The 13,238-nt window shown below is 31.8% G+C and overlaps 1 protein-coding gene across 1 annotated transcript in view; it reads right to left on the reverse strand.

The window, feature by feature from the left end:
- Positions 1-13,238, reverse strand: part of LOC145267422 (vacuolar protein sorting-associated protein 33B-like) — a 66,835-nt gene that overhangs the window by 36,431 nt on the left and 17,166 nt on the right. The window contains exons 5-7 of the mRNA XM_080123301.1: positions 8,962-9,102; positions 5,183-5,287; positions 2,064-2,157 (exon numbers count right to left, since the gene is read on the reverse strand). Of these exons, the coding sequence (XP_079979427.1) occupies positions 2,064-2,157; positions 5,183-5,287; positions 8,962-9,102 (340 nt within the window). The remainder of the gene's footprint in view (positions 1-2,063; positions 2,158-5,182; positions 5,288-8,961; positions 9,103-13,238) is intronic.

The following is a 13,238-nucleotide window of genomic DNA, read 5'->3' on the forward strand; positions in this document are numbered from 1 at the left end:
TTATTATTTATGCAGCCAAACTTTTCAAGCCTATTTACATGCATAAAAATCATTTTGGCTGATACAGCAAAACTTTTCAAGCCTATTTACATGCATAAAAATCATTTTGGCTGATACAGCAAAGAGTAAACTGCGCGAGTAATATTCGTATTCCTATCAAACATTATCATCATACTAGTTTCACGGTAAACAATAGTTAAACGAACAACACGTGTCGCTTCAAACAAGTGCGCACTTGTACACTTGTGGGGTCTTACCAGTCAATAAACAAATCAAACAAAGTCTTTTTACATACATGCACGGTTACTCTTCTTTCATTTTTTTTGTATCTTCACTTTTCTATGTGTGAACTGTAATCCACTTCTGGTTGTGATAGTCTAACTCAAGATGAATCTACTCATGCACACAACACAATTGAAACTTGTTGGCTTACAAAGGTTTTATTTAGAGAATGGTTGTTCATGGAAGGAGAGACTACTCTAATTCTCAATACTTTGTTTTTTTTTCTACTTGAAGATTGAAAGACGCAGATGGCATCATCGGGGGTGACATTCATTGAGTTTCTCTCTACATTTTTAAAATGCATGTCTAACTTCGACTGTCCAAAAATTTTGTTCTGTGTTCCAAACACCTGACATAATTTCTATCCAATATCATTTGATGCCTGCATTTCTAGTACATTTTATCTAGGGAGATAACTCTTGGCCCCTTGCTTCAACCACATTAGTGATCCACTTCTTTTTGCCACTAGGTTATCCTTAAATGTACTAATATGATCCTTGCTGAAATTCATACTAGTTAACATCATCTGTATTTACTGGCGTAGGGTCTCAATATATAAGTTTTTAGAAAAACTCAATAATTGAGGATATGTGTTACTTGAAAAGAAATTATATGAGAATGATATAATAGACTAGCAAAGAGATCCAACGTTGATCAGGATTGAATGATGATCAATAAATGTTTCACAATCGCCCAATTTTAAATCAAATCGATGAATTGTCTGCTCTAGTTGGGGGACCCATAACAGTGCACCGAGAGGTAGCTTCATATGCCTCCCAGTAGTAAAAGTCTAAAATATATTATAGGCTACATTGCACTGTTGAAAACCCACTTTTGATTTTATAAAATTATTTTTATATATAACAACTTGAATTAAAGTTTAAAATGCAAAAGTCACGTATCATGGTTCAATTGTGCTCTAAACAGAAAAATTCATTTCGAACGCAGCCCTGTCATATCAAAGAACCTACTACTGATTTTATGTGGTGGGCGTTTCTGTTTGTGTGGTAACAAAACTTTTCAAATGCACTTGTGATGTTAGGCTATATAAGGTGTTAACTTTGGTCAAAATCACCTGTTCCTTCTTTCATCGGATTTTTTCGATTATCGATACTTATCGAAGACTTTCCAATACAAAACCTGTCTAAGAACACTGCCAGGCACATAAGGTACATTTGTGTAAAATTTCATAAAAATCATCCCAGCCATAGAGAATGAAATCACACACACAGACAAAGTTCCTTTTATATAATAGTAAAGATGTGTAATGTAAGTCTTAAAGACAGAGGGATAAATAAAGACTTGGTCAGAGATAGTTAGCTAAGAAGTCAATTTTTAAAAGCCATTCAACACTTGCTCAGATCTGATGAGTGCTAAAAAAAATTAAATCTGAACAGTATAGGGAGATGTGTGCTGAACAGGAGACTTTGATGGTTTAGCCACATTGAAAGAATGGATAAGAGTTCCTGGGTTAGTAGATGTAGAACATTTAGGGCAGCAGGGTCAGCATACAAGGGAGGACCAAGGAAAATATGTAAGTGATAAAGATGGCCGTTAGAGAAAGAAGGATAAATAAAGACTTGGTCAGAGATAGTTAAAAGCCATTCAATACTTGTGAGCATATAAAATGGTTGCTGTGGCTATCATCATTGTACAGCACACATGCTATCCTACAACTTGGCGACTCCCCACATGCAACTTCACAGCAATTGCCTATGACGGGTTCATAAAAATGAGTCATTTTTTCTTTTTTTTTGACAAATCAAAGCTGATCTTCTTACCTCTGTCAAGAATGATGAGTTTTCCAATTTCTAATTGTCCATCTTGAGAATCACTTTGATATTCGGGCATCGATAGCATCAACTCGTGAACCATCTGTCAAGGTGGAAGAGATACAAGTAAAAAGGTGTATCAATTTGGTTATAGTTACCTAATGTACTTCCTAACTTCCGATGTGTCTGCTACCGGAAGTAGTGACAAGATAAATCAGTTCCTTCACTTTTATTGTTCTTCAGTATTTCTATTGCGAAGCGATTTATTGAAATAATATATAAGAAAAAGACATTGAAAAATATACAATAAAAATTAACAAAATTATACCGATAAAAATATTTATTTGCACTTTTCATAAAAAATTAAAAAAGAAGCTTTTATTTTATTTGAAATTTTATGAGAAATATATGTTTATGAAATTATAAAAATATTTTTTTTTAATTTATATGATAAATATGTTTATGAAATTATAAAAATATTTTTTTAATTCATATAATAAATGTTTATGAAAGTATAAAAATATTTTTTTTTTAATTTATATAATAAATATATGTTTATGAAATTACAAAAAATTCTTTTTTAAATTTATGTAATATATATTTTTATGAAATCATAAAAAAATTTTTTTTAATTTATATAATAAATATATGTTTATGAGAGTATAAAAATAAAACTATTGTAATCAAAATAACAAGGGAAATTATTGAAATCAAAATAAAAAAATTTCAACCATCATAAAAAACTAAATAATTCATTACTTAAGAAAGATTTTTAAATGTGTTTTCAATAATTCTTAAAAAAAAAAAAAAAAAAAAAAGAGCGCCAAAATTTTTTCCAATAATTCTTAAAATAAATAAAAAAAACTAATTTCAATAATTGTTAATTAAAATTTTTAAACATGTTTTCAATAATTCTTAAAAAAAAATAATAAAATAAGACCGAAAAAACTTTTCAATGATTATTAAATAAAATTTTTTAAAAATTAGAAAAATGTAATAAAAAAAAAAGAGTTCAAGCACAGAGGAGATATAGGGATGAAATAAAAAGTGAAGGAACTGATTTTCCTTGTCACTGCTCCCGGAAGCGCTATGCCATATGTTAGGAAGTGTGTTAGCTTACTATAACCACTAAGTCATCATCTTAGCTGTGATTTTCTACATGGAAAAGTGGTGAAACACTTGCTTAACAATCAGTTCTAAGTAGTAATCTTCTAGAGATTGAAGGTTCAATCCTTGCCATAGGCAATAATAATTTAACATCTATTTAGCAATGAATATACCATTTCGAAATAATAATATAACAGGACAATGAAAATCTTTTTCATTTTTACTAAAAAAAAAAGCCATTTAACGATAAGAGTTAATGAAATGGATCGATTGTTAGTTGACTGATAAAACATATTGTAAGAGTCAAGGCTTTACATTGCGAGTGAAACAGCCGCATTTGTGAGTGATTTTTCCAAGTGTTGACGAGAAATAATAAAACATTTATATTTTGGCTACTGTGTTTTTCTTTTTCACCGACAATCTTCCAAAGCTCATTAATGAGCGACAAATGCCGTTTCAATCTTTACAATTTTTTTAATAAAACGAGCAAAATCCAATTATTTAAACGATAAAAGTTTAGTAATAAGAATAGGTTTTGGTACTTGTACAGTATAGTCAAGACATTAAAAAATGAAAATATCGAAAAAAAGCTTATATTTCACATATCCGTTATGAAACGAAGTTCTCCAAAAAAAAAAATTTCACTTAATTTCATCAAGTAGTTTTTTTTTTGTTTTTTTTTACAGCGAAAAAACAATTTGTTATGATACCAAGCAAAAGGTTTGATGTTTAGGAAGAAAAGCTAGAATCAAAGATGGGAAGGGAGTGTCGGCACTTTACATTGAGTTATCTCCCCGTGGCATGTTGTTCAGCTTCAGCAAATTTCACAATGGCTGACTTCAACACACTCTCAGAAGAACATGTCTTTCCGCTGTAAAAAAAAAAAAAAACTACTCGATCAAATTAAATGAAATTTTTTCGGAGATCTTCAGTTCAAAATGTATACGTACAATATAACCTTTTTTTTTCGATATTTTCATTTTTTAATGTCTTGACTAAACTGTACAAGTGCCTAAGTTTTTGTTTTTAAGGTTGTTTAAAAAAAAACACACACACCTGAAGAAATTTGAATGTTTATACTTTCAAGTTTCAACATAAAATTTGGTGTATATTTAGAATTACACTTATTTATATATAAAAAAAAAACAAAAAAAAAAAACAATACAGAAAAATCTCTATGATGTACATACTTATCACGGAATGAAGATGTCGTATTCCAAAAATCATCTGAAGAAATTTGAATGTTTATACCTCTGAATCTCAACATAAAGTTCAGTACATACTTAGAATTACACTTATTTAAAAAAAAAAAAAAAAAAAAGTACAGAAAAAGCCTGTCATGTATGTGCAGCAGAAGCATATGTGTCATTGAATTCATGCAGAAAAAAGTTAAACTAATTAAGATTCACCGGCACCTGTTGAAATTTTATGAAGATGATGCAGTTGATGTGAGCACAGTTAGGAGATGGGTTTGTTGATTTCAGAGTGGTGAAAGAGATGCGAGTGACAGAGCACACTCCAGACTTTTTCAAGGCATCATTCATCGGTGATAAAAGTGCACTGAGAATGGTGATGACTTTGTGAAAATTTTAATTCTCAAACACAAAAGGTGACTTGTTTTAATGGTACTACTCCCATCTTTGTAGCTCTTTAATGTTTAAGCTTTTTAGTTAAAAAATAGGAGGCCTTACTTTTGGAACAACCCTCATGATCTTTTAAATTATTACTAAGGTCAACTTGATGATGACCTCTTGGGCTATGTAACACCTCCACCCCTAAACGGAGGAGGACGTTACTCCTTTCTCATGCACAAACACAATTTGAAGTAATTAAATTGAAACTCATTTATTGGCCAATAAAGGAAGAAATAGCAGGTAGATTTTGAGTAAGATTGAACTCATGTCTCGGTATTTAAAGGGTCCTTACATAGGTGACCATGAAGAAATACAAACAAATTTTATTTATTTTGAGTATTTTCAAATCAAAAAATATATTTTTAGCACTAAGAAGGAGAAAAATACCTTTGCTGCTCGACCAATTCCACAAACAGTTGGAATTTGTCCAAAGACAGATTGGAAATGAGACAAAGATTTTGCCACTGTGTTTAACCAGACATAATCGTTGTGCTGAAAAACCAACAAAAAAAAAAAACAAAGAATGAGGTAATTTTCTTGTTTAAAGAAGTAATTTTTTTTACAATCAAATGAGTTTTTACTTAAATTCATGTTTTAAAAAAAACAAATAACATTAAAGTTTGTAAAGTAAATGTAAATTTGTAAAAATCAGTACGTTATGGTCTTTTTGACTGGTTTGATTCTGTTGCTGACATTGATTTTATCAATTCTATGCAGTGATACTTACAAGAAGGACCATATGAAAGTTGCTAACATCCATAAGTGTAATTGGTATTATGGAGCTGACTAGATTCAAACTTGATAAAACCTACTTAAATCACATAAATACACATGAACCAGTGCATAAAATGCAGCCATTTTAGTAAAAGAACACGAATGCTTGTGTAGATTAGTGATCTTTTAAACCAACGCATTTCAGGTGAAAAAATTATCTACTTTCATGTTATGCCAAAATTAATATAAATTAAAACGTATGATAAAATTTGATAAGTTGATAAATTTTACTTTTACTTGTAATTATTTTTTTATTGGATCATTTTTTGTAATTTTTGGAATTTATACTAACTTCAGCATGATACAAAAGCATGCAATAATGTTTACACCTGAAATGTGTTAGTTTAAAAGATCACCAATATACACAATCATAATGTGATATGGTGGAAAATAATAGACCACAAGACACCTTTAAATTCACTATGAGCCAGCATAGAAAATAATACCTATTCACATTCTTAGTGTCCTTTTTACTAAAATACGTATTTGTATCATTTGGATTTTTCAGACTACTGTTCTCATCATGAGTGCCATTTTCACAACGTTTCGGTCAATGTAACCTCCGACCTTCTTCAGGTGTATCTTGTCAAACTCAGGAATCTTTCTGTTGAACTCTGAGATCTGCATAAAACTTTTAACAGAATCGATGAATCAACGCCTCCGTTCAGTCTCTAAAGACAAAGGATACCCCCTGTAGGGACAGCTGTGCATGTAATTATGAGGCAAGGGTTGCACAATACCAACCCACACCTTTCCTGAATCGGCACTGTTTGAGTCCAGTGGCAAGGAAAAGTCCAGGATGACTGGAAACAATGCCAAGATAAGCAGGGAGCACATTCAGCACCTGGAAGTCCCAAATAGTCACCCATTTAGTACTGACCAGGTTCAACATTGCTTAACTTCAGTGATCCAGCGGGAACCGGTGTGTCAACGTGATTATGCCATACTATTTTTTTGAACAGAACCCTTTCTTTAATTCACGGGGGTAGCATGCTCTCATTTCGTCAGCCATGACTGGGTAGAAGCTTTAAGCAATTTAGGTGGTAAAGTACTTGGTACGTAACAAAAGCATGCTGTCCCGTGGATTAAATAACAGGTTCCATTCAAAATTCTGTGCTGATTCTCAAGTTTGACAGAAATATTCTCGAGTTCGACAAGACATACCTGAAGATCAGAGGTTACATTGACCTAAATGTTGTGAAAATAACACTCAAGACGAGGACAGTAGTTTGAAAAATCCAAATAATACGAATAACTAATCCTCATCTCAAAAATTCAGAAACGTAAAATATATATTAGATTTGGATTGTTCGAACAATCTTCTTATCTTAAATGCTATTATTACAATGTTTCTGCCAATGCAGACTTACTGAGGTGTGTCTTGTTGAACTCAGGAATCTTTCTGTCGAATATGAATGGAATTTGAAACAGAATCTTTAATTTAATCTACATTGGTAGCTTGGTCTCATACCATCAGCATGACTGAATAAAAATCTAAAGTAATTAGTAATGACATTATTGATATTGCTCGCACTGAGGATTGAACTTTTAACTTCTAAAGCATTTGTTATTAAAAACTCATTACACTTTTCATTTATCCGTAATGCCACAGGTCCTTGAACTCACTCATTTGTCTAAATTATTTCCTAGTAGATTTAGTTTTCTTTTATAACAGACATTTTTTTTTACCTTTTTTTAGTTATTGAATGCTGAAGCACATTTGCTGTAAATTATTCATTGTATACAGTTAATTGAACACAAGTTATTATTTAATCAATCCATTTGGCATAATGGTTAAAATGTTTGTAAATGGGTTGGGAGACTGGGATTCAATCCTCAGTCAAGTCATAACCAGGACTCAAAAGAAATGATACTTGATGCTTCCTTGCATTATAAGATGAGGATCAAGGATAAGTGCAGAAATTAAGAGAAAGGAATAGTGCCCATCTCTATGTAATGAAGTTGCACTTAATTATGTTTAATCCTTTTATTATTTTTTTATAGTACCTTAGGAGGTATGAGTCATGCATTTCCCCTAATAGCATTATTGCATTAATCACCAACATATTCAATTCCATAGTCTTTAATGATATCAATTAGGCTAATTGTGCATTTCAGATGAGGTGTTTGATGAAAGCTTAACAAATAATAGCAAAGTGATTGAAAGTCATAAGGTGTTGTAGTATTGTGATACCTGCTATTAGCAGCATTGCTGTCTGTCCTTCCCTATAGCAACAGTAATTTGTAATAATAAAGCATTTTGGGTGTCCATTTTTTTAATGGTTTTATTTTTCCTTATATTACATGGTATTAACCTCCTCTTCCTCCTACACCTGTTCACTTTTGGAATAGGGAAGAATATTTTCAAAATCTATCCGCTTCATTTCGCAGATAGAACCCAGGTGAATGTCTAGTCTGTCTCCCTAAGACATTTTTTTTTTTTTTTTTTTTTTTTTACATAGGAGTCACCACTTATCAAGGCCCACAGATCACTCGAGGATAAGGGTTAAAGAGTATAAAGTAGTCAATGGTACAATATCATAGGCATCATTAGTAGTGTAAATTTGGTAAATTGGATTACTTAAGGAGAACGGCTCATCAAGAACTTGTTTACATTGGACTTGAAGATGACCATATTGTAATCAGCTGGAAAGCAGGCAAACGGAAGACAGTTCCACAGGGTCCAAATATATAACATCGCTAATTAATCCATGGGTAGAATTTTTCTACAATCATCAATCTTAGACATCATAATAAAAACTGAAAGCTCCTTCCTAAATCTAAAGGTTGAAGGATCAGTGCTTTGTGCTAAGCAGAACAGATGGCCAAAATCACCTCTATAACAGGATGATAGTCTGTCACCGGGTATGCTCATACAAAGGCTGGTACTGATTTCTAGACCGGAGTCGAGTATTTACTTAGGACCTAATATTCCCCAAATGATCACCCATCTAAGTACTAACAAGTCGGTACTCTTGCATAATCTGACCCAGATTCTTATTTATTTTTTTATGTAATGTTTTTAGAATTTTTTAAGGTGATATTAAGAGGAGGTTTTATTTTCTGATTATTTATTTTTTTGTAATTCATTGGCTGGGCGTTTGATTAGCCAATGAAAAAATGCTACTGAAATGGAAGTAGATGACTTTTGAATTGTAACAATTGTAAACACAAATGCTTACTTAAAAAAAAAATAACGCGTGTTAAGGCTGGTTTCTCCTGGAGATGCACAAATGGACAGTGACAACAATGGATATCCTTGTGCACAGGATCGTTTTTTGTGCGATCCAAGTTGGAGATTCCAAGTCTCAACATTACTCAACTTGAGTGATTTTTTGAGAACCATCGTATCAACCTGATTTGGATAAAAATGTACTCCTCTCAATACATACCAAATAAAATCGTGGTAAGAAGTCCGGTAATTCCAAAGACAAGACATCCACATCTAATGGCACAAGGTCAAGTGTGAAATCTTCAATATTCACATAACCAAAAACGCCTTCACTTTCAAGAACTGATTCACACGCATGAAGCTAGGGAGAGAAAAACAAAATAAAGAGATCAAAACAACAGGTCAAACATCGAAGAGGAACAAATTAAAAATTTAATTTAAATTTACACTTAAAAAATCGTACAAAATGCCCTCCAAAAATATTCAGAAATTAAAAAGAATAATTATTCTAAAATAAGAACATTTAAAATTTTATGATTTTCCACAATTCATATTCCTAAAAATGAAGAGTTGAATGGTATTTGTTTTCATTGGACAAAAATAAATTAGAATCTAAGCATAAATTTAAAACTATCAAAAACATATTTTTTGCAAAAATTCTTTTTTTCACACTAAAATAATCATTTGTAATAACTTTTTTTAACATTATTCTTTGTTTTTTTTTTTTGTTTTGTTTTTTTAGTAACTAGCAAGGCTACACGGTGTTGCCCTGGCCAAAAGTGTAGTATAATTTCTATTAAAACTTCTACCTTTTCATCTTGTTCTCTATCCATCTATCTTTCTCTTTTTCCCTCTCTGCCCAACACACACACACAATTCTTCCCTCTCTGAACACACACACATAATTCTTCTTTATATACCTATTTACAACGCCTCCCCACGGGACAGAGTTAGACACCAGTGTCGTTTTTTAACGTGGAGAAAAGGTACAAAAATAAAAATGGTCTCAGTCGTGAAGGATTTCTCCCCCACTGAAAGAGAACGAGAAATGGAAGTGCCGCATCTGAAGAACAGATACTACACTTTGATCTTGGCCAAAAGGCCAATACTCAAGGCATTAGTCAGTATTAAGGGAAGTAACCCTTTGATCAAAAATCAGAGTTATTTCCCTTTCGTTAATATATAAAATTACTGAAAAACCGATCCTTTCTGACATATTCTACACCAGTTTAGATTCAAAGAATAAATTTTTTTCCTTAATTTTAGATATTATTAGTTCGGACCAACATAGATCAAGAAAACATCAATTTTATATGTTTATTTTATAGTTTGAGACTTTTAGGTGGACATACTGAAAACTGTCCTTGATGTAATAGATAACAAAAGCATTCTAATTATCATTATTTTATGAGTTCTCACACAAATCATTATCAATGGTTGCTCACTAGCAATAATAAATGGTGTTCCTTTTAGCCTGAGTGACAATAAGTCTTCCTAGATTTCCAGAATTCTCTGCTTCTTTAGATAACCATCGTGAATCATGTGACATTATCGAAACAGCCATTTACCATCAATTTCTTGCTAGTAATGAATGATAGCCTTTTCTGAAATTTGATTGGTTTAGTAATCAAGGTTTTAGTATTCTGCATCCTTTCAGAAGAAAGAGATGGTTGATCCTCTTCCTCCTCAATATTGCCATCCTCTTTAACCCTTCACGACCATCTTGTGCATTACCAGGCGAGGCTAGTTCCACAACATGTATGAGTATGCATCTGTGTGTGTTTTGGGGGTCTAAGACAAATTATGTGCTTTCAGGCAGTTTCATTTCCCTTAGATTCATGATTGCATATTTCTTGTTCCATTTCTATCTATTACTAGCAGGCCACCTGGCATTGCCCAGTCGCTTAAATAAGACATTTTGATTAATGCAGATTTTGTATTTATCATATTATATTGGACTCAATATATAGTAATGATTTAAAAAGTTTTAAAAAATAACTTGTACGCCACCACCGAAAATCAAAATTAAAATGTTTAGCTTTCGATTTACTTTTTCCTTTGACTTTAATGCTTGAGCTACGAAGACATGTTTGCTGCAAGGCTAAAAATTAATGAACCAATAACTATAACGTTACGCATGCATATTCATAATGCCGTCGTTTGACCTTCACCTGGCAAATTCCATTTCTTTAATTTTCACACTTTTGCACAGATTTTCCCTGGCAAAAATACAAATATAAAGTTTTACATGGGTTCGAATACCGTATATATTAGGTTTCATGTCTGTAGACCAAAAACTAACAGAGGAGTGTGGTAGGCAAAATTTTTTAAATATATATACGCATACATAAATATATATAGAAAGAGGTTTGTGTTTACTATATGCTTTTTAGGTAAATAATACGCAAGTATAAATCATGAAGAATATCTAATAGTTAACTAAAGATGATCATCCCATAAGAAAACAGAAAAAAAAACTAATAGGGAATTAATTAAAATGAATGTCTAAAAGAATATGCAAATTGGCTAGATCTTTCGCAGATGAATGCAATTCCACGACCCATATATAACAAAGTTGTATTTTCTTTTTAAATAAATAGAAAAAAGGGTTTTTAATATGAATATCAATACACAAAAAAATAAAATTATAGGAGTGTAGATTGTTATTATAAATAATTATAATATTGCTTTAAGTGACTTTATTAGTTGAGGAGAGGCTATATATAAACAATAAAAAAGAACCTTCGACAGGCATAGTTCAAAAACAGAATTTACTGTAAGGATAAGAGAGGTTTAAAAAGAATTTACTGAAAGGAATAAAAACAATTCTCACCTCTGCTACCTAATTTTCTTCAACAAGAATGAACATTCTCCAGAACAACTGTTTTGGAAACTATCAATCTTCAAACTGACAAAAGTGTTACCTTTTATTGTATTTGTAATTATAATTGAATATAATTTGTTTTTGAATGCAATAACTTGTTGGTTTTTAATTGCCTTCGTCCAAAAAATGAAAGGTTGTTCTGCTTTAAAAGATTGTTTTTTTCTATAAACAAAAAAAAAAGGTGTTAGAAATAACTCAAAGAAATTTCTAACATGTGCTGTCATGTCTTTTTTATCATGCTACTGACTTGTATGATTTGTCAAAAAAACTAGCAAAAGAGACAGCTAGATCTTGGAGGAAGAAAATTATCATAATCTGTTTGAGACTGGTTTTCGATCATGTGATCGTGAGTTAAATTGTTGATATGATAATGCTAACAAAAAGACCAGGATGTAATTACTTGCATAATTAACCAACTAGGTCTAGCTGTCACATAAACAGGACACCAAATAATTAGTTTCTAAAATCTATGATAATATTTAATAGTACTGCTTACTGCATAATTACTTTGAATCTATCTATATTCATCAACTTCTCTCTGATAATTGTTGGATCCCTCTTTAAAAATTCCTGTGAAATTTGCTAAACTTTATTTATTAATATGTAACAGAGCCACTAGCACTGTTAGTAGCAGTATATGACAGCTAGGATATGCAAATGACCAAGCCAGCTGCATGAGTGACATCACAAAGAAGGGAAAGAAAATGAGACAAAAAGACACACGTGGCTGGAGAAGCAAGACTTTCATCTACAACATGTTGAGTCCATTAAAATGTTACAGAAGATTATTCTGAACTGTTAAAAAAGCTGTACAATGTTACAGATGTATCAACTTCATATATATGGCATCAAACTGCATGCATGTATTGTCAATCTCATATAAAACCATTTGGTTATTCCGTTGTCTCTATTTTTATTGTATTTTCGTAGTGCAAACCAGAGGATGATTGCCTTACTCGGACATAGGTTTATTGTTTAGGTTAATAAAGACAGTTTTTATCTAAAAAGAATCATTTTTGATCCCCCCGACAAAAGGAGGGTGGACCTATAAATTCACCCTTGTCCGTTCGTCTGTCTGCACTTTTCTCAATAACTACACCTTGGAATTTTAAAATATTTTACACAAACATTAAACATATGAATAAAAAAAATAAGAGAACGGATTTTGCGGGAAAATTCCGGTTGCCTCCGTAGGGGTGCCTTTCAGGTTAAAATGGCTAAATTGACACTTTTGTGCTTATTAAAAAAAAAAAAAATTGATGCCTTGGATTTTTATAAAATTTCCTGAAAAGTTTTAACTAACTGATTTCTATATAATTTTGTTTGTCTATACTTCGCGATATCTCTTGGGTGTGCCCCAGGGGCTATTTTAGAGCTAATAAAAACACTCCATTTTTTTTTTGGGGGGGGGGGGGGAATGCTGAACTTAGTCATTTTTTTATGCCTTGTTCACTGTGCACTGACGGGGGACCATGCATGCTTCACTTGTTATTTATGAATTAGCTCACAAAATTGAATGCAAAAGTTATGTACTTATTAGTGTTGGGACGATTACTCGGATTCAGGAATAACTTTTGGGTGGTATCAGAAAAATATGTGTCGATGCCGAAAAC

The sequence above is a fragment of the Euprymna scolopes genome, chromosome 4, assembly GCF_053919585.1.
Source record: "Euprymna scolopes isolate OS-2025 chromosome 4, ASM5391958v1, whole genome shotgun sequence".
NCBI lineage: Eukaryota > Metazoa > Mollusca > Cephalopoda > Sepiida > Sepiolidae > Euprymna > Euprymna scolopes.